This window comes from Vulpes vulpes, chromosome 15, assembly GCF_048418805.1.
Source record: "Vulpes vulpes isolate BD-2025 chromosome 15, VulVul3, whole genome shotgun sequence".
In the NCBI taxonomy this organism is placed as follows: Eukaryota; Metazoa; Chordata; class Mammalia; order Carnivora; family Canidae; genus Vulpes; species Vulpes vulpes.
This window is the reverse complement of record NC_132794.1, coordinates 3,507,528-3,532,328: the sequence shown is the minus strand read 5'-3', so window position 1 is coordinate 3,532,328 and position 24,801 is coordinate 3,507,528. Positions and strand designations below refer to the sequence as shown.

At 58.3% G+C, this 24,801-nt stretch overlaps 1 protein-coding gene across 2 annotated transcripts in view; it reads left to right on the top strand.

Annotated features, from left to right (window-relative positions):
- Nucleotides 1-24,085, top strand: part of ABCG1 (ATP binding cassette subfamily G member 1) — a 54,946-nt gene extending 30,861 nt beyond the window's left edge. The window contains exons 3-15 of one of the 2 annotated variants that reach the window (XM_072739831.1): nucleotides 4,979-5,096; nucleotides 6,063-6,195; nucleotides 9,220-9,270; nucleotides 13,758-13,903; nucleotides 14,180-14,303; nucleotides 15,326-15,440; nucleotides 18,062-18,246; nucleotides 18,386-18,487; nucleotides 19,400-19,568; nucleotides 20,355-20,455; nucleotides 20,552-20,710; nucleotides 21,842-21,960; nucleotides 23,132-24,085. In XM_072739831.1, the coding sequence (XP_072595932.1) occupies nucleotides 4,979-5,096; nucleotides 6,063-6,195; nucleotides 9,220-9,270; nucleotides 13,758-13,903; nucleotides 14,180-14,303; nucleotides 15,326-15,440; nucleotides 18,062-18,246; nucleotides 18,386-18,487; nucleotides 19,400-19,568; nucleotides 20,355-20,455; nucleotides 20,552-20,710; nucleotides 21,842-21,960; nucleotides 23,132-23,360 (1,751 nt within the window). In that variant the 3' untranslated portion in view covers nucleotides 23,361-24,085. The remainder of the gene's footprint in view (nucleotides 1-4,978; nucleotides 5,097-6,062; nucleotides 6,196-9,219; nucleotides 9,271-13,757; nucleotides 13,904-14,179; nucleotides 14,304-15,325; nucleotides 15,441-18,061; nucleotides 18,247-18,385; nucleotides 18,488-19,399; nucleotides 19,569-20,354; nucleotides 20,456-20,551; nucleotides 20,711-21,841; nucleotides 21,961-23,131) is intronic. The other variant, XM_072739830.1, reaches the window with a different exon arrangement.
- Nucleotides 24,086-24,801: the final 716 nt, after the last annotated feature.

Here is a 24,801-nt window from a genome sequence, read left to right as displayed (position 1 = left end):
GAGCTTCTGACCGCCTTTCTGCCTCGTGGCAGAGAAGACCAAGTGTCCCCGGAGCGCCGTTCCGCGTGATGGGGGATCGCGTGGCATGTGGCCCGAGGGGCCGTTCACCAGGGCTCCCCGAGTCCTGCCTCGCAGAGCGGGAAAACGTGCCCCCGGCTCTAGGATCCCGTGGGACAGCTGCGCAAAACGTCACCCCGGGAAATAGAGTAAAATCACGTGTATTTCAAAATAGTCATCTGCTTAATGACCTGGCTCCTTAATTTGCTTGGGGCCGAGAACGTCTGTGTGAAATGAGACCCCCGCTCAGCTTGAGGGAAGATGCTGCGTCAGGCCCTGCACCATGGTGACCTGGGTCTGGCGCAGTAGCAGACACCCCACCCCCACCCTGGGGCGCATGGTGGGTGCACAGGGGGTCCCCTGCCTCGGGACCCCGGGGCCGCTTCAGTGGGAACTGCGCGCGAACCTCAGCTGCCATCGGTGGTGCAGCGGAAGAAAGCTGCGTGCGACTCCCATCCAGAGGATTCTGGGGCCGGAGGGAGGTTTCGTCCTGGGGAAACTGAGGCCAGAATAGTGGGCCGCCTGTCCGCGGCCGCTCCCCAGCGGTGAGCGCAGCGGGATGAGGCCCCGGGCTGCCTCCTGGCGCCTCGCTCTGCCCTCTCCTCGTTTTCCTGTTTGCATCTAATGGCGCAGCGTCTAATCTGCTCCTTCGACCTCGCTGCGAAGAGTCTACGCCGGGGACGTGCGCTAACCAGGCTTTGTGCCGCGCGGACTACCCACGAGAGTCAGAATGGCTTCCTCTCTTCTAGAACAGCCTGGGGCTTCCTTCTCCCCCTGCAGGCCGGCCGCCAAGCTGCCCCTCGCCGAGGCTCGCTGGCGTTTCCATCACAGCACCGACGAGGGGAGCCCCGTCATCCCCCCCACCCCCGTCGTCCAGGGACCTGGCCCCCCAGGGAGCACCCCGGCACAGGTGGGGCGCGAGCTGGGGTGAGCAGGGCCGGGCTGAGTGTAGGGGTGTCCGTGCTACAGACTGGGGGGCTCCAGACAACACACCCAGATTGTCTTCAAGTTTGGGGTGTCAGGAGTCCCAAGTCACGGCTGCGTTCCTTCTGGAGGCTTCAAGGAAGACTCTTTTCCTGGCCTTTCCCAGCTTCCAGTGCCTGCGCTCCTCGCCTCTGGCTCCTGCCGCATCCCCGGATTTCTCTCTCTCCCCCACCTCTGCATCCCTGTGCCCCCCACCTCTGCATCCCTGAGCCCCCCCACATCTGCATCCCTGTGCCCCCACCTCTGCATCCCTGTGCCCCCCCACCTCTGCGCCCCCACCTCTGCATCCCTGTGCCCCCCACCTCTGCATCCCTGCGCCCCCCACCTCTGCATCCCTGTGCCCCCACCTCTGCATCCCTGCGCCCCCACCTCTGCATCCCTGGGCCCCCACCTCTGCATCCCTGTGCCCCCCACCTCTGCATCCCTGCGCCCCCACCTCTGCATCCCTGCGCCCCTACCTCTCCATCCCTGCACCCCCCACCTCTGCATCCCTGCGCCCCCCACCTCTGCATCCCTGCGCCCCCCACCTCTGCATCCCTGCACCCCCCACCTCTACATCCCTGCGGCCCCCCACCTCTGCATCCCTGGGCCCCCACCTCTGCATCCCTGTGCCCCCCCACCTCTGCATCCCTGTGCCCCCCACCTCTGCATCCCTGAGCCCCACCTCTGCATCCCTGTGCCGCCTCTGCCCCGCCTGCCCGCCCTCTTTCCCTTAGAGAGACCCCTGTGATTGTTTGAGCCCGGCTGGATAATCCAGGATTGTGCCTCCCTCTCAAGATCCTTAACTTAATCCCGTCTGCAAGGTAACACAGAGTCTACAGAGTCTAAGGATTAGGACGGGGACATCTTTGGGGGCTGGTATTTTGTTCACTGCAGAGGTAGAGCGCAAACCCGCTAGTCCCTCCCTCCCACCCCCTCCACCCTAGATCTCCTTCCTCCCTCCCTCTCCAGATCCACACCTCCATCCTTGCCTCCCTCCCTCCCATCCCCTCACCCCATCCCTCCATCCCTGCCTCCCTCTATACTCCCCTCCCATCCCCCACCGCCGTTGCCACTCAACTGAAGTTAGGCTGCTGTGTGTCCCCTGAACCTTGTAGGTGGTGACAGACACTATGTGTCCCTAAAGCACTGTTGGCTAACCTGGGTCGCAGCGACAGAGCCTGCCAACATCCTCTGAGATGGGAGGACTCAGTGTCTGAGCAGGTTCCACCCCATGATGAAGTGACCTGGGGCACTGTCCTCTCTGTCTGTCTCTCCTCCCCTCTCTTGTCTGGGTTTTGATTTGGCTTCTGACCTGGCTGTTGTAGAGACGGCTGCCTGCACCCCCCAGGGCTGCTGACGGGCCTTGCGGGGCCCTGCCTCCCTGTGGTTTCCGTGCTTGGGACCCCCCACCCCCGCCCCCGCGAGCATCACCACCCCGACCGGCAGGAGCAGGACAAGCACCCACGTGAACACGCGCCCAGGGCACCCGAAGGAGGAAAGAGGCAGCCCCTCCGTGATGCCACCAACTGGGCTGGGCGAGCTCATGAGCGGGAAGTAGGGCGGGGGGTTGGGACGCCGCATCTCCCTTTCGAATTTCTAGAACGGGACAAGCGCAGGGCTCTGCTGCCAAGGACGATTTTGTTACATAAACAGGGCATCGTGCACGTGTGGGACACCCATGAAACCCACCGTAACGGGTCCGGGTCCCCCAGCCCCACACCCAGCGCCCCACTGCCGAGTATGCACTTGGACTTCTCCAGGTCCAGAAGTGGGACAGACAGGTGACTTGTTTCCGCCGTCACTTTTGTGATCCTTCTATCCCAAATGCGTGTTTGCTGTTTCTAAAGAAAAACAGGCCTCTGATATTAGAAGGCACAGCCCCGAGCCGGGTCTTGGGCCTTCTCTGTCCGCTGCCCGACCCCACACAGGCCCCTCATGGGAGGTCCCCCCTCCCCCCGCCGGCCAGCCCACCGCATGCCACCTGTCCTTTCAGGTTATGCTGGGAGCCCGCGTCCCTCCCTGGGACACGAGTCTTGAGCCTCACAAGCCTCGCCGGACCTCATGGTGCTTCTATGCGGCCAGCACGGGGGTTCATGGGCAGATGCACAGTCCCAGCCGCTGGCTCTACATCCCCCTTGAAAGGGCTCGATGCCCCCACCACTCCCAGATGCCTGATGCACACCCTGGTGTGCTGGCCCTGGGCATCGCAGCCTGTGTGAGGAGCCGTGTGCACCCCAACACCAGGGGACAGCCCAGGTGCTGTCAGGGGATGCCCCGAGGTGCTGCCCAGAGAGGAAACAGCCTCTCAGAACCCGGGGGTGCAGGGCCACCAGGCCAGCAGACTGCCCTCGGCCTCCAGGTGGCCAGTGGTCATCTTGTGGTCATCCCAGGGACCCACCCACGTCCTCAGGCGGTCCCTGGTTCTCAGGAGAACAGCCTCAGGGAGGGTTTGCTCGGGAGCAACCCCGGATCCTGACCTGAGCCTCCAGGAGGCCAGGAGCAAACGGATGCCCGCCCAGCGTTAGCGCTCCCTCGGTGATGTCATGCGGGTCCCGAGGGCCCTGACGACGGCCCTCGCGCCGGGAGCTTGAGCTTGCAAAGAAGCCCCTGCCGTTCCCTAACTTGCCCGTGTGTCTGTCCCCCACGGGGCAGACCCAGATGCTGTCGTTTAGGGTCCCAACCCCCCATGCACTGGTCTCCCTGGGCTCTGGTGCATGTTTGCTGACCTAAGTCACCCGCGTCCCAGGGGTAGGAACGTGAGCTCCTCCCCCAGACCTTGTGCGTGCTTTGCTCCTCTGCCCCTTCCCACCCGGTGACAGTCAGCCCTCCCCAGGCGACGGCTGCGCTCCGCTCTCCGTAATGAGGCAGATCGCGGGGCCACAGGCTTCCTGCCTTTTGCTTCCGCTGCTCTGTCTGATGAAATGCATCCTCGGGGACTCCCTGTCCCAATCGAGGTGGCACCTGGTGACAGGTGGGGCGTGGAGGCGGCCCATCTGTGAGAGACGCATCAATGGCCCGGCAAGAACGCCCCAGGGCCCTGCAGGTTTGGGGGTGCCGGGAGCATGCAGCCAGTCCCCCGGGGAGGAAGGCCAGAGCCAGGGGTCCGCAGAGTGCCTCTCGGGCCCCTCTAACCACTGGCTGCGGGAGGTAAGAAGCTTCATTTGCGTGGTTGTGATCGTTGAAGGGTCTGCTCTGAGGATGTTTCTCAGGAAGGGAGAAAATGTGTGCAGATGGGGCGTCTTCCCCTGGGAGTCCGGTCGCTTCTATTCCGTCGTTCGCAGCACGTGGAACGGTCCACCTGAAAGACGAACGTGGCTCTGCGCGCCACGGGGGTGTTTTCCTTTCATGAAACTCCCGGATGGAGACTTGGCAGGAACTCCGAAGCGACCTGGTGTGGCTGCAAAATGATAAACTCCTCATTATTAATTAATTAATGCTGTTTTACTTAATGACAAGATAATGATTTCTGAATACATTTTACGTGAATAATTTAGATCTATTTACGTTATAAGTAAGTGAAATGATAATCATGCAATTAAGGAAAACATTTGCTTCACCGTCAGCGTGGCCGGTGGGTGGCCGCGTGTTAAGATCTGTTCACACTGGTTGTGGGGTCCTGGAGGCCCCCCCTTCCGCTTCCAGACACCTGGTTCCTCATCCCACGATGGGGTGGGGGATTCCTTGTAGGCCAGAAAACGTGCGTGCAAGCGCCTTGTGCACCCTGCAGAGGCACACGCGTGCTGGTGCTGCTGACGGAACCTGGGAGATGCAGTCGAGGCAGGACGCGAAGACACATGGGGGGCCGACGTTCTCACCCAGAACTCAGCATTTTATGCCCCACATGAGAAGTTTTGGCTGTTGGTTGTATCATCAAGGGTGGGTTTGCCCCTACAGTGTGCGGCCCAGCCCACGGAGCATGCAAAGGCCGAGAATGAACGTGATGTGCTTTCTGCAGGATACAAGACCCTCCTGAAAGGGATTTCCGGGAAGTTCAACAGCGGGGAGCTGGTGGCCATCATGGGGCCGTCCGGGGCTGGGAAGTCCACGCTCATGAACATCCTGGCTGGATACAGGTGAGTACACCTGCCGCGGAGAACGGGGTTCTTGTCCCATTGTTGGCCTGGGGCAGCGTTCAGAAAAAGTGAGGCCACCTCCCTCTGTCCTGTCACTTCTGAAGGTTCCATACAGACACTGGTGAGGCCTTCAGGGTTGAGCAGTAAGAGGCTTAGGATGGAGGCTCCAGGGTGGCTCAGTCAGTTGAGAACCCAACTCTTGGCTTCGGTTCAGGTCATGATCTCAGGGTCCTGAGATTGAGCGTGTCAGGTTCTCTGCTCTGCGGGGAGTTTGGAGGTTCTCTCTCTCTCCCTCTAGCCATCCTCCCCACTCCTGCTCTCTCTCTCAAAAAAACCCCAAAAGATTTAAAAAAAAAAATGAAGACCAGCATCAGGTGGGGCCTAGGGCTCACGGGCTCCAGCCTGGGCCTGTGTTAGCCCTTGATGTCCTGCCTGGGGCAGCCTGGGGCTGCTGACCGCTGCCTGCAGGTGCCTGGGCCCCACGCCTGGGCCCCACGGCGGCCGGGGGATCCCAGCCCATCCCCAGGAGGAAAGAGCCCAAGGTTGCAGTACTGGCCGGGATGAAGTGAGAAACCAGCTGTTAGTTCACTGGTCTCCACAGCCCCTTGGTGTTTCTGCACTCCGTGACGTCCAGGAGGCAGGTCCTTAGGGGGACACCCCGGGCTGGAGGCAGGTCCTTAGGGGGACACCCCGGGCTGAGTGACGCGCTGGCAGGTGGGAACACCCACACATATCTTCGCTTACTAGCACTTGTTCCTTACTGGTTCCATCCTGAGCACGCTCTCCACACAGCTCCTTTCCGGGAGCCCCGGTGCTGTTCTGGGTCCCCATCCCTTCCTGTCCCTTGACGTCCCTGCCATAATCGATAATCGATAATGGGTTCATCTGGGAAGATGCTGGGAGGGGCCTCCTCCCTCCCTGAGGCCCCGGAGGAGGCACTGACCATGCGCTCTCTTGGCTTTGCAGGGAGACCGGCATGAAGGGGGCCGTGCTCATCAACGGCCTGCCCCGGGACCTGCGCTGCTTCCGGAAAGTGTCCTGTTACATCATGCAGGACGACATGCTGCTGCCACACCTCACGGTGCAGGAGGCCATGATGGTGAGCCTCCCGCTGGCCCGTGCCCGCCCCGGGCAGGCCTCCCTTCCGCCCGCATGCGACCGACCAGTGCCCGGCGTGGGGCTGGGGGCGCTGCGGGTCACCCGAGCACAGTCAGGTGGGGCTCCGACGCCAGGCACGCTGTTAGGACAGCGTCATCGACAACAAACTCCCAAGACCCTGAGTTCTCATAGACTCTGGATGGCAAAATCGTGGTCAAGTGTGTGAGACCTTGTGTGGGCGACTCCTTCGAGGTGGCCGCAGCCCTTCTGCTGTGGGCCATCAGGTGTCCTCGCTTATTTGTGGCTTTGGGCCTGAGTGAAGACAGGACCACACTAGCATCCTGATTGACAGCTTAGACAGGACCACAAGAGCCTCCTGTCTAGCAGCCTCTGCAAGAGTGACATTTGCAAAACATCCTGAAACAACACAATTAACCGTAAAACATTGGCCCCTGTCACGAGTTGGGGCAGCTAGTCTCCAGCCGTTAGCCTAACACACCAGCAACACGTGAACCATAACCCACCAGGTAGACAGGTGTGTGACCGAAGTCCCGATCGGCGCACCTCAGCGGCCAACCCACAGGGGCCACATTCAGAGAGTTCCCCGAAAGAGCTCGTAAAAACCCCTAGATTTAAACACCAAAACAGCCACCCTCCTGGGCCCCTCCCTCTCTGGGAACTTTGTTCTATCACCCAATAAACCTCACTTTGCTGCCCACCACCCTTCGTCTGGCGCCTGGGTTAGGGCCCCGAGGGTCTGGTCTTCGGTACCCCCTGCCGGCTGGGGTCGGTGGGGAGTGGAACCAGCCTTGGCTGCACACCCTGCATCCCGGGCCCCGTATGCACAAAGGCCCACGCAGTCACCAAATATGCAAAGCACAGGGGAAAGGGCACCTCCCAGGGTTAGGCAGTGAGCCCCGGGCGCCTGCACGACGGGGTCTGGAGCAGCCCACACGTTTTTGTGCTTGGGGCTGCTTGCTTCTCTGCCCTCCCCTGGCCCGCTGCAGAAGACGGCGCCCGGCCTCCAGGCCCCCCTGGCACCCCGGGGAGCGTTCTCAGCTGCTCCCTCTGGTCGATGAGCGGGTGTTTGCCTTGGTTTTCCTGCCAAGCGAGGTCTTGCCCTGTGCTTCCGACTCGGAGGGGGCAAAGCTTCCTCTCTGCGGGGCTGGAGATGGAGAGTAGCTGCCTGGCGTTTCATCTGAAGGCCAACCCCAAGGGGTTCTTATCTGGGCAAAGGGAAGCAGCGTAAGATGTCGGATATGCCATCTGCCCCCTTGACCTGCTCCGCAGGGTGTCCTCATTCACGTCCTCCCTGGTACCGAGTGTCCTGTACGGGGAGAGCTCTCCGCCGGGCCTGGCACCTGCACTCGGAGCCCCTGGGAACTTATCCTGCCTCCAAACAGCCATTCTGACGGGGGCACCGGGAGCTTAGGAGGAGTTGCCAATAGAACAGCAAATTTAGAAAATTCGAGCTTGGTGAATTCTTCAGTTGCTACTTCTCCTTCCTCTTGGGTGACCAGAGTTCAGCTTCTGGGCCGCTTGTTGAACTACTCATTGGGTTTCTTGACCGATGACTTCCAGCCCCATCACTGCTTTCTTGTGCAGACAAGACCAGTGACTGTCCCCAACCTGTCACCAGTCTCCGCTGTCAAATTCCTTTTCAGAGTGAAATTAAATTAGATTCTGACTTTGAGAATTTTTATGAAACCCTTGAAAATCATCCCTCACTTGAGGGAGTCATTTTTTTGTTTGTTTGCTTTTTTGTTTTTTACTTCTGAAGGTCCTGCCACAGGCGTAGGGATGACACTGGGCACCTGCCCCCGACCCCAGTCCCGTGTCAGGATGGCTGTGCTTTTCCACGTGCTGCCTCTGATCCTCATGACCACAAGGTGGATGGTCAAGTGACCTTGGGTGTTGCCCCGAGAGCCACCCAGGCCGGGCCTCTTCCCCAGCTCACCAGCTGGGGAAGTGTGCCCATGAGGAAACAGTCTCCATGTGCGCCAAGGTCACCCACACAACCGGACAGGGCAGGACCAGGGCTGATGCTGCCACAGGGTTTGGGGCCCTTTACTGCCCGGGTTCTTGGTTGTACCATATTGAAGAATGAGGACGTAGACCAGACGAAGGGTGGTGGGCAGCAAAGTGAGGTTTATTTGGTGATAGAACAAAGTTCCCAGAGAGGGAGGGGCCCAGGAGGGTGGCTGTTTTGGCGTTTAAATCTAGGGGTTTTTACGAGCTCTTTCGGGGAACTCTCTGAAGCATCCTGAGTGTGGCCCCTGTGGGTTGGCCGCTGAGGTGCGCCGATCGGGACTTCGGTCACACACCTGTCTACCTGGTGGGTTATGGTTCACGTGTTGCTGGTGTGTTAGGCTAACGGCTGGAGACTAGCTGCCCCAACTCGTGACAGTGGCCAGTGTTTTATGGTTAATTGTGTTGTTTCAGGATGTTTTGCAAATGTCACTCTTGCAGAGGCTGCTAGACAGGAGGCTCTTGTGGTCCTGTCTAAGCTGTCAATCAGGATGCTAGTGTGGTCCTGTCTTCACTGCCCTGCTCCCTGTTTCCCTGTGGGGGACTCTGGCCCTGACCACCTAAGCGTCTGGTTAGCCGGTAACAGTACTGAGTGCTGACGGCTCCTCAGGATCTCACCCAAAACAAAACAGCAACAAAGCTGGAGTCCTTATATTTAGCACTGGCCTATTTGTGTGGTGTAAACCCTCCACTGCGGAGCATTTTAATCTGTCGGTGGTTTGACAGATGGCCCGTGAGCTTCCTAGACATACAACAGGGATCTTCAGGCCCCTGAGCCCGGAGCCCCTTGGCCTGTCAGTTGCCCACACCTCCCGTCTGTGGCAGGCGCAGCAGGGGAGCCCTCGGAGATAACAGGAAGCTTCCCAGCTGTGCAGTGCTCTCCTGGGCCCTCCGTTTGTTAAACCAAGGGGGGTGGGCGCCAAGACCTCCGAGGGGTTTCCGGGCTCCCCTCCGTGAGAGTGAGGCTTGCCATCTGTTCTGATTCCTCCCCCTGCAGGTATCTGCACATCTGAAGCTCCAAGAGAAGGACGAGGGCAGGAGGGAGATGGTAAGTGTGTGCCTGGGCCACAGACAGTCCAGAAAGTTCACGTAATCCATTTGGCAAACGTGTGGGGAGGGACTTCTTGGCACTGGTTCTGTTTGCTGGTTTGTCACCTAGTGTTGGGTGTGGGGACGGTGACATCTCGGTGTGTGCTCCGGCCTGGCAGCTGGGGGTCCAGGAGTGGCCTCCTTGCCATGAGACGTCCAGATCTCGGTGAGGCCACCAACCAGCAAGGACACGGCAGGAAAGCTTAGGTGGCCAGAGCACACCAGCCTCAACATTAGAGCAAGCGCCTGCCCCTTCTGGTGCTCAACATGCTTTATACTCCATTGCTTTTTTATAAAACACAACGAACATGGTTAGTCATTCGCTTAAAAATAACCAGCCTCCACCCACACGCACTCACAAGAAGAAATTAGGTTCTTACCCGTTATTAAGCGGCCTTAAAAAAAATTAAATAAACAAGTTTCAAGTTTCCAGGATGCCAGAGACCTTCTAATCCTCTTCATCCCCCTTTCCCCGCTCCCCCAAAACCCAGGGCCCAGGGAGGGTGCCAGGGAAGCAGTCCCTGGGAGCCCCTGGGAGCCGGGAAGCCCCACTCAGCAGGTGTGACCAGTTTATGTTTACACATCATCTGGGGGAAACTCAGCTTCCCTCCTCCGCTGCAGGGCTAGCCTGGCGCTGGTGGGGTTTCCATGGAAGAGTAAAATTGGGCGAAATCGCACTTATGCAATACTATCTTGTCTTCTTGGAAGACAATGGTCCAGCAGCGTAATGGGTAGGATCTGCAGGGCGAGCACTGGTGGTGCACCTTGGCTTCACATTTGCTGTAAACCAGAGTGATGCATCAGACACAGGAAATTTTTTTTTAAAAAAAGACTTTATTTATTCATGAGAGATGCAGAGAGAGAGGCAGAGGCACAGGGAGAGGGAGAAGCAGGCTCCACGCAGGGAGCCCGATGCGGGACTCGATCCCAGGACCCCAGGATCACGCCCTGAGCCGAAGGCAGACGCTCACCACTGAGCCACCCGGGCGTCCCGGGAAATATTTTAACAGAAATTCTATTTACCGTGCCTGTTCCTTTTGGGTGGTGCATAATAGTTAACGTTACATAAATGTGTCATGAAAACAATGCCGGGCATCACTGGGGCTCATCCTCTCCGCCCCCCACCTCACCCCATGGCCCCCGGCCCAGACTGCAGCCTTTGGAACCCTCAGGATCAGCCCGGGAGCCCAGAGTCAGCCTCCCATGCAGGCAGGAGAAGGACACACGACCCCTGTGCTGTCGGGGGTGCTTCCTGGGGAGCTTTTATTCTGATTCCAGAGGAACGAAATGATTGCTAGAACCCAGAACGTAGACATGCAAATGTGGGGGTCATGCACGCTGAGTCCCTTTTGGATGGTGGGGAGGGGGCTGTGACGTTGGTGCAGGTCGAGTGGGTAAAGCCTGCAGGACCCTAGTCCCTCCCAAGCAGCCACCTTGACCCGGGGTGGTGGGGCTGGGGTGGGGGTGGGGTTGGGAGGAAGCAGCCACAACAGCAACGGGAACACCCCTCGCAGCAATGGGGGCTGAGTTAGGGTCCCACTCCCAGCTGCACAATTCGGTGCTGAGTGCACGAGGCAGGCCGAGGGTCTTGCTGACACAGAGAAGCGGAGCGAGGTCCACAGGGGAACCCCACCAGGCCTGGCCCCTGGGACCCGCTGGGTAACCTCGGGCCACTGTCCGCAGCGCTCTGGACCTCCGGCCATAGCAAGGGCTGAGAGGCCAGGCTGCACCTGCCTTCCGGGGCGCAGTGAAGCTTAGATAATGACCCCGCAGAACAGACATGGGGTGATTTTCCTGCAGCGTGACCCGCGTGGACCGTCCTTTCCACGTGGAAGGGGAACACAGACGTAGCTCTCACTGAAGGGCTCGGAGGGCAACGGGTGCTGTAGTGACAGACACAGGCAGCCAGGCCTTTCGTCCCCTGCGCCAGCTTTGCCTGTTACATCACGGGGCCCCCGTCGCCGCTCAGGGTCTTGGGGGAGCCCCACGGCGGCCCACTCCTCCTGCTATAGCAGAAGGGATGGGGCAAGGTGGCCTTCTCGGTAGGGCGAGGAGGCGTCTCCCGGCCGGCCATGCCCGTGTGCACGTCCTCCGTATGCCTGGCCTAAGTCAAGGACGTGAGGACAGCCACATGCGTTCTCAGCTGGCTCTACAGGAGCAACGACGTCAAGTCAGCGAGGGCTTCACTGCCGTCTGTGTGGCCGAGTCCTCCCGAAGGAGCCGGAGCCTTGCCTCCCTCTTCAGATTCGTCCCCTGCTGGGTGGAGAAGGCGGTGAGCCCTCCCTGTGGGGCTTAGCGCTGGTCTTGGGTCCTGCGCACGCTGTCCGGAAGCCCCCATTCCGGTCCTCAGCCAAGCGTAGGTCCTGCCTCCCCCCAGAAAGCATCCGCAGGATTGAGCGGTTATTTCAAGGATGAAACAGCGGCCGAGTGCCTGCCCTGACTCATTTCCCTCCAACCCAGGCTGCGGTTGTTTGTGTCTCATGGAAACAATAGAATGGAATGTTCTAGTAGGTAATGGAATGTGGTCCACAGCCTGCCTCGGTTCCCAGAAAAGCGGCCTCCACCCTTGAGGGTCCCCAGCAAGGGGCTTGCTTTGGAGCGACATCTCCCAGGGCTGGGACGTTGTTCTTTCTGACTAGTTTTAAAACAGAACCAACCTGCGGAGCATCACTCTTGAGAGAACATTGGAGAAATGGGCTGGACAGGGCAGCAGAAGGGCTGGTGCCGACATTTGCCTCCACCTCCTGCATCCCGTCCATGGGGGCCGAGGGCATGTGGGGCGGGGCACCCCCAGCCACAAAGAGGGGCCCTGCGAGGACAGATGGTGGAAAGGAGCCGGCATGTGCCGTGCTGAGCCGCGGGGGGCCCCAAAGGCAAGCCTGAAGTGAGCGGAGCGACCCCTCATTCTGCAAGTTTGGCCTGTGGTTCCAGAAGAACCTGGGGTTCGGCCTGTGGTTCCGCGCAAGCTTGGTGGTTCTGGGAAGACCAACAGATGCTGTCAGCAGGGGAGGGAAGGTGTGCCAAGAGCCCTCCGCACCTGCCCCGCCTTGATGGCCCTTCCCGGGCAACCTCTCTGACCTTCTTTCCCGGTTGGGATCCCTCAAATGCGTGCATTCTAGAAGGGCAGGGCGTTGGGTTTACAGATCAATAAGAAAGATGCCTAGTGGATTCGGACCTGGGTCCATCTGACCCGACTCCTGGCCTGCGGAGTAGTGTCCTGGCTCATCCTGTCACCGGGGCTGCATTTTGTCCCGACCATACGTCAGTAACTCAAGAGCTGGAGTGGAAATTTTCTTCCCTGTGAGCTCCTTCTCCTCTTGGATGACCTCATCTCCCCAGAGAAGCCACTGGCCTGGGGTCCGCCACCAGAGGCCGAGATGGGGACCGGGCACGTTCTCGTGGGACCTCCAGGAGGGCCGGCCCTGGGAGGTGAGCCTGGGGTGGAGGCAGGGCGGGTGGCCACCCACCCCCAGCGCCCCGAGGGCTGCCTCCAGGAAGACACCTGACCGCTGCGCTCCAGTCTGCTGACTTTCTGCTCCCCGAGTCGATACGAGGCCGATAATCTGGAGCGGACACGGAAGCTTAGTCACAGCGGACTGTTTGTATCCCGGTGCCCGGGGTGGGGACAGGCATCGGCAGGGCCCGTGCAGGCAGTGACTGTTTCAAGCCCTTTCCTGGCCTTGCTGCCACCTCAGAGACCTGGCTCTGCCATGACAGGTGCCAACGGGGCGGCTTTCCTTCTTCCCGAGAGGCCTGTGTGGTGTGTGTGTGCAGGAGCTCCCGGGCCCTCAGCAGCTGCATGGATCACACTGCTGCCTCCGTGCCAAGCGCTGCGCTGGCTGTTTTCACTGCGTCTCCCATTGCACCGCCACGATGGCCCTCCCCTTTGTGCTGCCAGAAGCCTGATGGCTCAGTGGTTGAGCGTCTTCCTCCGGCTCAGGTGTGACCCCGAGGTCCTGGGATCGAGTCCTGCACCGGGCTCCCCGCAGGGAGCCTGCTTCTCCCTCTGCCTGTGTCTCTGCCTCTCTCTGTGTGTCTCTCATGAATAAATAAAATCTTAAAAAAAAAAGAAGGAAGATGCTTGATCATCCTGTCTGTGTGTCTGTCAATCCCGCCACTCTACACTTGGCGATCGAGCGCCTTCCGAGAACCCTGGCCTTGAGCGGGGCTTACAAGGGAGGAAGCCTGGAGCGTCACCAGCAGGAGGCTGACCTGGGACTCCAGTGCCCCTTCCCAGCCCCTGGGGCCCAAACCAGGACCTCGGACTTGGAAAGACACCTGCCCACTTGGCAGCGGGCAGCCTGCGAAGGGCCCTGATATGCAATCCCATCCACGTGTGTCCACGAGCAGGTTGGGGGCGGCAGCAGGTGTTTCCGCGTGAGCCTGGAGGTGGTGAGGTGTGGCAGGCAGGCCCTGACGGCCACTCTGGCTCTGCTGCTCCTGCAGGTCAAGGAGATCCTGACGGCTCTGGGCTTGTTGTCTTGCGCCAACACGCGGACCGGAAGCCTCTCTGGTGGCCAGCGGAAGCGCCTGGCCATCGCCCTGGAGCTGGTGAACAACCCTCCCGTCATGTTCTTCGATGAGCCCACCAGGTACTCAAGGGCAGTGGAGGGAAGAGCCCTGCGCTCTCCGCCAGGGTTCTTATAGGGGCCCCTTGAGTCGCCCCAGGAGGGGGAGGCACAAGCTCTGCCTGCCCCTTTTTGTCCTATCCGTTGTCCCACCTGACTCCCCTCCCTCTCTCCCTGTCTGACTCTAGAAGACAAGACGGCTCAGGCTGCAGGATAGACCTCCTCCCTGTGCTTTGAATGTGGGCTAAAGTTTGGGGGGGGGGGTCCCACAGGCGTCTCACGGTGCCCCTTGCCTTGCAGTGGCCTGGACAGCGCATCCTGCTTCCAGGTGGTCTCCCTGATGAAAGGACTGGCTCAAGGAGGGAGGTCCATCATCTGCACCATCCACCAGCCCAGCGCCAAGCTCTTCGAACTCTTTGACCAGGTACGTGTGGTGACAGCCCAAGTGACACCAAATCCCAGGGACTCACAGCTTCTTGTAAGTTCCCAGGGGTGTCTTCATTTCTGAGTGGCCTTAAATATTATGTTCCAGAAGACTTTAGAGTCATAAGCAGCTAAGGCGGCAGGGCGGTAGTGGGTAGAAAGAGCTGGCCAGTGTTCTCCCTCTGGGGCTGGTATCCAGCCACAGGGTCAGACATTGCTAAAGCTTCATTTTCCCTGCCCTTGTAACAATGGGGGACACCTGTTTTACAGAATTAAATGATAGGTTATCCTATGTGTGCAACATCATTTCTTTTATTATAAATCTTAGGTTTTGATATTGTAAGCAAAACACACACACACACACACACACACACACACACACGCACAGGCCCAGGGATGAAATGTGTATAGTTTCAAAATCTTTCCTAGCAGGTGGTTAGTGTGAAGGGGAAGAAAAGCAATATAATAAAGTAATGCCTGTCCATTTGATATCTTTCCTGACTTAAAGTTCCCATTGAACTTTCACATTTTGGGGATGTAATGGAAAGCTCTCCTGAAAGTGAGAGAAATTGGCTGATGGATGAGTGGGTGGGTGAGTGGGTAGATAAGTAGATGGATGTAGGATGGGTAGATGGATAGTTGAGTGGGTGGTAGATGAATGGGTAGATAAGTAGGTGGGTGGATGGATGAATGGGTGGATGGATGGATGGATGGATGGATGGAAGGCTGAATGGGTAAAGGGTGGGTGGGTGGATGGATGGATGGAAGCTGGAATGGGTGATGGATGGATGGGTAGATGGATAGATTAATGAGTAGATAGGTAGTTGGATAGAAGGTTGAATGGGTAGTGGATGGGTGGATAAGTGAGAGGGTGGATGGATGGGTGGGTGGAAAGATGGTGGATGGATGGATGGATGGGTGGAGGTTGAATGGGCAGTGGATCAAGGGGTATATGGATTGACGGCTCCTGTTGCTTTACAAGGTGGGACAAGGTCGATGTTCTCCCTCTCTCTTTTTTTCCAGCTTTATGTCCTTAGTCAAGGACAATGTGTGTACCGGGGAAAAGTCTCAAATCTTGTACCGTACTTGAGGGATTTAGGTCTGAACTGCCCAACCTATCACAACCCAGCTGATTTTGGTAAGTAGAGCCTTGACCAGCTGGAGGGGAAAGAAGGGAGCTCTGTTCCACACTCAGTGGGTTTCTACTTTTACCTGAAGCCCCCAAATCAGAAATTCCTTTCATATTCCACACATGGTTCGACCGCTGTCCTGTGGTGGAGCTTTTAAGAACAGTGAAGAGGTTTTCCTTCCTCCAGAGAAGATATCTGGGAACTAGAACAAGGATGCTGTTGTTAGGAGCTGGTTTTCCTAATGCTGTGCTGTGTTAGGTTTCTGATTTAAACGAAGTTATTTCTGAAAATAAATAACATTTAAAAATTTTAAAAAACGACCCTTTTACATTGATTCACCAAGTTGTTAAAATGCTGATTTAGATTTCTACCAAACATAACAAAAAGGTGATGCTCAGAGTCCAGAGACCAAGAGACCAAGCTGATGGTCCGAGTTCCTTCTCCTGAGCTTGGTCCCGAGCTTGGCAGCCAAGTGTGCCGTGTCTCGGGCCTTGAGATGTAGGAGCCTGCACGCTGGCGTTGCTTCCAGGTGCCTCCCCTGGCTTCTCCTCTCAGCCATGCGCTCCAGGGCCATGACGCCCCTGCCGGTCATCACATTTCCCCTACTGGGTCTCTGGGCCCAGCACCCTTCCTGCACACCATACCCTGCACGTCTGTCAGCGAACCCCACAGCCTCTCCAGGCCGCATCTCCAAAACCAATTCTTCCCCCACCATCCCACTCTGCAAGCCACAGAGCCTGGCATCCCTCTTGCCTTCCTTTTCTCCCGAGCCTCATATTTACTAGACCGCCAAGTGCTTGACACCCCCTACTCAGTCCCGTTCCCCCACCTTGGTCCCTGTGTTGGGGTCTAGTCTTTGCAGGTATATCCTGCCCATGGCTTTTGCAAGGAAGCCCCACAGACTGGGTGGCCTGAAAAGCAGAAACTCATCCTCTTGCAGTTCTGGGCTGAAAGTCAAGGTGTGGGCAGGGCTATGCTGGCTCAGAAGGCTCAGAGGAGAGTCCTTCCTGCCTCTTACAGCTCCTGCAGGCCCTAGCGTTCCTGGGCTTGTGGTTGGGTCACTCCATACTCTGCTCTTGTCCTCACATGGCTTTTTTCTCTGTGTCTCTGGGTGTCCTCTCCTACTCTTATAAGGACACCAGTCATGAGACTCAGGGCTCACCCTAAATCCAGGATGATTTCATCTCAAGATCCATAACCAATTACATCTGCAAAGAGCATTTTCCAAATAAAGCCACATTCTGAGGTTCCAGGTGAATGTGAATTTGGTGTGTGAGGAAGGATGTTCTCAACCTGGTGACCCTCCTTCTCTGTCCCAGCCGTCAGCCTTTCCCATCCAGATGTTTTCCCCCACAGCACTGCTAGGATTCCATATCTCTACAACGTCATCCCCCAAATTGTGTTCCATGAGACATGGTTCCCAGGCCAAGCTTCTGTCTTCTGAGAAGTGGGCTGTGATGGAAGGGGCTGAGGGGCAGGGGAGCTTCACCTGAATGGAGGCTTCAGTGTGTTGTGAAGGTAGTGGCCGGTGCCCATGACCATCACACCCGTGTTCCCCGGAGAGAGAAGGCAGGTGGGGACAGGGGCCACGGAGCAGGGGCAGAGTGGGGAGGTCCAGCATCTGCAAAGAGGAGAGAACCTAGGGGGTAGGAAATTGGGCACATGGGACTGTGGGAAAGGTCTCGGGAAGGTGAGAGCGTTCTCTTCTGGCAGCTTCTCTTCCCTGTGCATCACCAGAGAGAGGATGGAAGGAGGGGAGAGTGGCAATCTGGAGCATGGCGAGTGTGAGTGGCGACGTGAGCCGGCCGTGCTGGGTTCATGTGGCGTCACTGATGATGACATTCTCTTGTGGCAACATGTCCTGGTTTATGATAGGATCTAAGAGGGCTTGGCTGCCCTGGTTCAGGCTCAGGGAAGGCAGATAGCTGGTGTGGCCAGAGGGCGGGGGCCAAAAGATGAAGGCCGGGGACTTTGGGCTTCCTCAAGGACGTCAGTGAGGGAAGGGGCCATGGGAAGGCAGCATGGGAGACCGCAGGTCACGAGTGGGAAGGAGCAGCCCTCGTGTGGGGTGTGGAACCAGGGGCCACAGAGAGGCCGTGGGAGTGAGGGGCAGGGGCAGTGGAGGACATAGTCCTCGGGGACCAGGAGGGGGGCCGAGGGGCCCAAGCAGGCTGGTGGGCCTGAAGGGCTGTCCGTGGTGCTGAAGGACGGTCACTGCTCCCATCCTTCCCACCTGAGCCCGTAGTGACACGCAAACCCCCTTCCACGCATCTCCTGGCTCCAGTCCCGGGGCTTGAATGCCTGAGGCAGGCACCCAAGAGACATCAGTGGGTGAATAAGTTAGTAGACGCATGAGCTGGTTACCTCTCGGGCTCCCTGGCGTCTCCGTCTGAATTTGCATTTCTAGGATCCTGATGTGATAAATGCCCTCCCTGGGGGCCCTAGAGCTGAAGAAATATTGGTGGTGGAATGATCTTATCCTATCATGCGACATCCCCATAACCCACTAAAAGTACTCCCGCGAGGCTCGAGGCTGTGTTGTCACCGAATGAACAAGGCCCGGGTTCACGTTAGCAACACGGGGGCTCCTCCCCGGAGCCCGGGGCTCACCCGTCTGTGTCTCCCGCAGTCATGGAGGTCGCATCCGGCGAATACGGCGACCAGAACAGCCGCCTGGTGAGAGCCGTCCGGGAGGGCATGTGTGACTCTGAGCACAGGAGAGAGCCTGGGGGGGATGCCGAGGTGAACCCTTTTCTTTGGCACCGGCCCTCTGAAGAGGTAAAGCAGACAAAACGATTGCAGGGGTTGAGAAAGGTAATGCAAACCCCCGGCCCCCCGCGGGACAGCTGCATGCTGCATCTTGCACCCTGCTGCATGGGGGCTTTCTCTTAGCCAAGGGGAGATGCGGCCAGGGCTGGCGGCTCACCTCGCCCCTTCCCGTGTGCGCCCGCAGGACTCCACCTCCATGGAGGGCTGCCACAGCTTCTCGGCCAGCTGCCTCACCCAGTTCTGCATCCTCTTCAAAAGGACTTTCCTCAGTATCATGAGGGATTCGGTAAGGCTGTTTGCAAGCACTTTTTCATGGCAAAGGAAGCTGTGGGATCACTTTCTGGTTTATTCACCCCGACGGAACTTTCAGGCTGTTTTCCCTGCATTTGCATCGGTCAGCCTTCCGTCCTCGATGCTGCTCAACAAACACTCCCCAGGCGCCGGTGGCTATGACAGTAAATACATACGTTGCACTGGTGCTGTGTGTTGGCAGCTGTGGCTTGTGGCCCTGCCCCACACGTCTCATCCTGGGACCCAGCATGGAGACACAGCTCCTTTCCTGGAACATGGCAGGGGCCAGCCTGTAAAACCTCCTGCTGGAGGCGGCAAACGTCTCCTGTGCTTGCATTCCTCTGGCCAAGCCCAAGTGGGAGTGTGCTCGTCACTCCGGGAGGCTCTGAGGGCCCAGGGGCCCAGAGCGTGGTCGAGCAGGAGGTGGCCAGTGACCAGGAGCTGTGATCACATCCACCCGTCACAGCGGACAACCTGGCAGGCTACCTGCCAGGAAGGGCTGAGTGTGCCCAGTGGGGCCTCTGGGACCTACTTTGAAAGTTGGAGGGCTTGAGGCTGGCCGGGCCAGAGCCGTCCGAGGAGGGGCCAGGATGTATCCATCCCCCCGCCCCCCCAGCACTGTTTCACCTGCTCCCTCCTCTGAAGGCAGACTGCCCGTCGTGCCATTTGTGAAGGGGATTGAACAGAGGATGCCAATTGCTTCTGTTTGAACAGCAGTAAACTGCTGTGTGCATGTGTGCGTGTGTGTGTGTGTGCATGTGTGTGTGTGTGAGAGAGAGAGAGTTGGCTTAGGGTTCGGGTTTATTCTTCGGGAGGAGAAATCGGGGACCGATGCCTCGGAAGGCCTCGGCCCCGCGGTCTTTGCCCGACCCCAACGCACATCAGCGAGAACCGTGTGTGCCCCCAGGTCCTGACGCACCTGCGGATCACGTCTCACATTGGCATCGGCCTCCTCATCGGCCTGCTGTACCTGGGGATTGGGAACGAGGCCAAGAAGGTCTTGAGTAACTCCGGCTTCCTCTTCTTCTCCATGCTCTTCCTCATGTTTGCGGCCCTCATGCCCACCGTTCTCACGTGTGAGTGCCTGGCCCTGCACACCCTCCCATCAACGGGGCACTGAGGTCCTGGCTCAGCCAATAGATGAGCTTTCTGACACATAACGTCTTGGTTTCTCGAACCATCATTTTCTTTGTGGACAGGTCCTGTCGTGTTTTCTCTTAGATGAGAAAATGCATCCCATGTCTAAGCTAAAGGAATTAATCACTAACGGAAGACCTGTGAGCATTGCGGAAGGCCGAAGGTTTTCTAATCAGAAATCCCTCGCGTCTTGTTGTTTAAATGTCACCTCATTGGCTTAGTAAGCCAGCCTGGCGTGGCCGAATTTGCGAGTGGATAAAGCTATTTCTAGATGGATGTCCATGGGGTTCCAGATTGTTTGCAGAGCACGCTGCCCTTGCTCACTTCCGGCTGACAGTGAACTCCAGCATTAAACTCCCCCGGCGCTGCCACCCTAAATGGCCCTGAATTCTCAGGACCGGCTTGGGGGCTCTTGCCCGTGGAAGGAATCACACTGGTTAGTGTTGAGGTTGGCAGGAAATAGTTGTGCGAGTCGCTGAAACAATGCCCAGTACCCATGTCGGCGTTCTCCACTGATTTTCCGCTTGGCGACTCTTTGGGTCACAAGAATGGTCGGCGGTGTCACCCGGCTGGGAGATCATCTCCTGTGTTTTAGCTCAGTCTCCCGAGTGCTGCACGCTCTGCAGGTCACACCGCGTTCTCAGCTCAGCCCGAGGTGTCCTGGGCAAATATCCGGCTCCCTGGGTGTGTCAGCCTGACCCCTTCTCCCTCTTTCTGTCTCCTAGTTCCCCTGGAGATGGGAGTATTTCTTCGGGAACACCTGAATTACTGGTACAGCCTGAAGGCCTACTACCTAGCCAAGACCATGGCCGACGTGCCCTTCCAGGTGTGTTAGCAAAGGGGCACGAATTCTCCACCGTTCCCCGTAGACGGGGTGGGAAACACGCATTTCCACGAGGGCTGACGGACCCTGTGTTTCCAGATCATGTTCCCCGTGGCCTACTGCAGCATCGTGTACTGGATGACGTCACAGCCGTCTGACGCCGTGAGGTTTGTCCTGTTCGCCGCGCTGGGCACCATGACGTCCCTGGTGGCGCAGTCCCTGGGGCTGCTGATCGGAGCTGCATCCACGTCCCTGCAGGTACCAGCTGAGGACACAGCACGGGAGGGTGTCCTTCTCTACCCGAGGGTCGCCGGGGCCCCTCCTCCCTGAAACGCCTCCTCCTAGCTCTGCCCTGACTTCCCAGATTGGCTTCACCAGATCCATCCCCTGGGAAGGAATCGTGTTGTCGTGGCTAGTCGGGGTTGGTGCACTGACAGTGCCCGTGGGTGGCACCTCCTGCCCACCACATGCTTTCCCAGGGATTTCCACGTCTTAATTCACTGACCCCCCAGGCACACCCACCAGCCCGGCGTGGTGCTATCCCCATTTCATAGTGGGGGAGACTGAGGCCCAGAGAGGCAGCATGACCTGGTCGGGATCATGCCACTGGCTGGGAGTCCAAGCTCTCGATGCCTATGTCTTGTTGCCTCTGGGGGATCCACTCCGCCATCCCTTGGCCCCCCAAATGCAGACCGTGCCCCTACGCTGCCCTGGGGCTTCACGTGTCCTGCCCCCAGCCTGCCAAACCTGTGTGCTTTTGCAGCTTCTGCACCTCGGGGTGCTTAGTTCAGTTCTGTCCTCCGAAAGCAAAGCCACAGAGCTGGTGTGCACCCCAGGCCTTCCAACACACACACCCCTGCCCAGCCGCTGGGTATGATGGACTCCCCGTTTCCGTCTCCAGAGCCCTCTACCAGTGACTGCTTAGCCTCCGGGCGGTCCCCTCATCCGTGGATAGGCGCAGCGAGGTGTCCATCTGATCGCCATGGAAAGTGTGCAGCCCTGCCTGCCTCTCTGAGCGCCTGGGGGATGGTGTTCATGGCCTCTTCCTCCCTTGGACACGGCGACAGCACCTGGCTGTCCGCCCCTCCAGAGGCTGCGCTGCAGCCTCATATCCGGGCATTTTGGTCCCTGCCTCCTGTGAGAGGCGCTCTCTCTCTTCACCTTCCGTCCCCTATGCTGGGGACCTCTGAGCACAACATCCCCCCGCCCCCCTGCACGGGGACAGGCTGCGTCCTGGCCTGGGGTGACCCGCCTGCAGCCCTGGCCTGTTCCCAGCTGCTGGGGACTCTCCCCAGACACGTGGGATACAGCCTCCGGGGGCCACGTGAGGAAACCGGGCTGGACTTCCCGCTTGCTGCCCCTGAGCAAGTCCCGTGTGTGTCCCCCCAGGTGGCAACGTTCGTGGGACCCGTGACGGCCATCCCCGTCCTCCTCTTCTCGGGGTTCTTCGTCAGCTTCGACACCATCCCGACTTACCTGCAGTGGATGTCATATATCTCCTACGTCAGGTAGCGTTCGTGGCCCGGGAGCTCTATGTGGACAGGAGGGAAGGGAAAGAAGCCACTTCTTAGCCACCAGCTGAATACCAGTGTGCGGCTTGCATCATGAGTCCAGGACCATTGGTGCTTTTCATTTTTTCCTAAGTCTGGAGTGTCCCCACCCTCACGAACACCCACATGCACACATGCTCACGTGCACACACATGCACCCAAGCATAGAATAAATACTAGTGGTTTGTACCTGGAAGAAACTGCAATGAACCCCCACATTCTGCATGTTGTGGAGGGCTGCGTGGGGGGGGGCGTGTTCCCATCTCACGAACCTCATTCCTCTCTGGAGTGACTGGTGCTCCCACCAAGGTTCTGACTATAAATCCAGTGGAAACCCAGTCGTGCTTTAAACATCCTAATATCCTTGAACAAGACCATCTGGGCCCCTTGGGGCCTCAGCGCTTGGACCTCATCCTCTCGGCCCCAGGTCCTGGCACGCCGGCCTCACTGGGCAGCGCCTGTCTTCAAGAGCTCTTCGCTCCCAGCTGTAGCCGACCCATGTGACACATAAAATCCAAAGTTAGGAACAAGCTTCCTTTTTCTAGAATGTCAGCTCAGACCCAGATGTATTGTTCAGGAAAACAAGATCAAAACAAAGCACTCGTACAGAGTTTCAACAATCCGTGCGCGTTCCAAGGGCCAGAAAATCAGACACCCATGTCTTTCTTCTCAAAATTGGTGTTTTTGTTCTGACACTGTAGGGCTGGAGCAGAATGAGACATGGGATGGCGCAGAAGGGTTTTATTTAAATGCTCCGGAGTCCTTTGAAGGCTCTCAGGCCCTTTATTATATCTGTTTAAAAAAAATAAATATGTTCTATCAGAGGATCAAAGAGTTTTCTTTCCGATTCATTTCCCCACTGAACAAATACCTTCTATTTGTTGTTCAGTTTGACTTGGTGGGTAGAGGCTCTGGAGGAAACAAAAATTGGGAAAAACCTTAGCCAGGCCGTTGGATGCGCTTGTCTTGAGAGGCTGTTGGGAGTCTGGGAAGTGTTTCCGTGAAGACAGGTCTTGGGGAGGCAAGGCGGGGGACCCCGTTTCCCTCGGCAGATGGAGGCCGGTGCGAGGGCGCAGGGTCCGCTGGCCGCCGGGAGGGCCTTGCTCACGCCCGGTGCCTTCCTCCGCAGGTACGGCTTCGAAGGGGTCATCCTGTCCATCTACGGCCTGGATCGAGAGGACCTGCACTGTGGCATCGATGAGACGTGCCACTTCCAGAAGTCGGAAGCCATCCTGAGGGAGCTGGACGTGGAGGATGCCAAGCTCTACCTGGACTTCATCGTTCTGGGGATTTTCTTCATCTCCCTGCGCCTCATCGCCTATTTCGTCCTGAGATACAAAATCCGGGCGGAGAGGTAAAACACCCGAGTGCCAGGAGACATGAACATAGACATCGCGGCCCAGGGCCACTTGTAGAGCCACAGGGACCCCTGCCACCCAGCCCCCGGCCGCGCGCTCCGTCCGCGGGTGTCGTGCTGCCCGTCCGCGCCCAGCCGGCTGGGGTCCTGTCTCCATCTCCCTTTCCGGCTTCACCTGGGAAGAAGGTGTAGAAAGATGCCGTGTCCTCGTTGCAGAATTGAACGCCGCGGCGGCCAGGGAGGCGGGGGCCGGCGGCAGAGCGGAGGCCGGGCGGCCGGGGAGGAAGGCCCACGCCGGTGGCGGCCTGGCCTCCTAACGGTTTGCCTCCTTCTCCGGGGAGAAGTCATTTTCCAAGCCAAAAGCCGATAACTCTCATTCATTTTAAGAAACTGTATCTTTTTAGTACCTGTTAAAGGAAATTATTCAGGGTAAATAACACACTTTGCTTAGAGATACGAGGGGTGTAACTAAGCCGCGGAGCTGGTCTCGTGTTCAGGCAGGACTTGTGACAGACGCAGGCGGGGTCCCCAGCAGAGAGGGGGCTCTGGGGCTGCACGCGTTTCCGAAAGTACAGAAAGCTGGAGGGTGCCATCGGCCAGCCTTCCCAAAGCCTTTTCTGCCCCCTGCACCCGCCCCGTGCCGCTTATTTTAAGCAAAAATATATCGTTTATTTCTTCCTAACTTTCTGAACACCTGAATTTTGCTAAAAAATGTCTAGAAGATTAGCCGTGTTGATTTTTTTACACACCTGTCCCTCTGCTCGCGTATCACATCAACTACCTCCGCGGGAGCTGGGAAGCTGAGTGGGCGGCAAAGCCGGGAGCGGCCCACGGAGGGCGGCAGGGGTGCGGGGGTGGGGGGAGGGAGCCCACTGCGGTGGGGGAGGCAGGTGGAAGGCATCTGAGGCCTCAGGAGCAACCGGCATAGACCGCGTGGCCCCGGTGCCCGCGGCTTGGTCAGACAGGGCGCAGGGTCCTGGGCGGTGCCACCTCCCGGCTCCTGTGTCCGTGACATCTCCTCCTCGTTGGCGCTGCGCTCATGTCGATGTCACAGACCAGAAGCTCCTTCTTCCCGGTGATGGAATCACAGAAGCAAAATCCCTGCGGGGCAGCGGTGGCAGGTGCAGCCGTGAGGTCGGCGGCCCCTGGCTTGCTGACTGGCGCCTGTGTGCCTGCCAGCTGTCAGAGGCGACCGTAGGGAGAGGTAGGGAAGGCCAAGGAGGGAACAGCTGCTTCCCGCTTGGAAACTCACCCCCCGGGGGGCTGGGGTCTCCTGGCGATGGACTGTTTCCTGGGCGCGCTTGTCTCCTCTCTGAGTCTCCGTCTCCTCTGAACAGCCCGCTTTCAGCTCTACGAGGCTCTTCGACTCCTTGGTTTTGTTCCCAAAGCTCCTATTTTCCACTTTAAGAGAAGGGAAAGAGTTCGAATTTTACTCACATCCA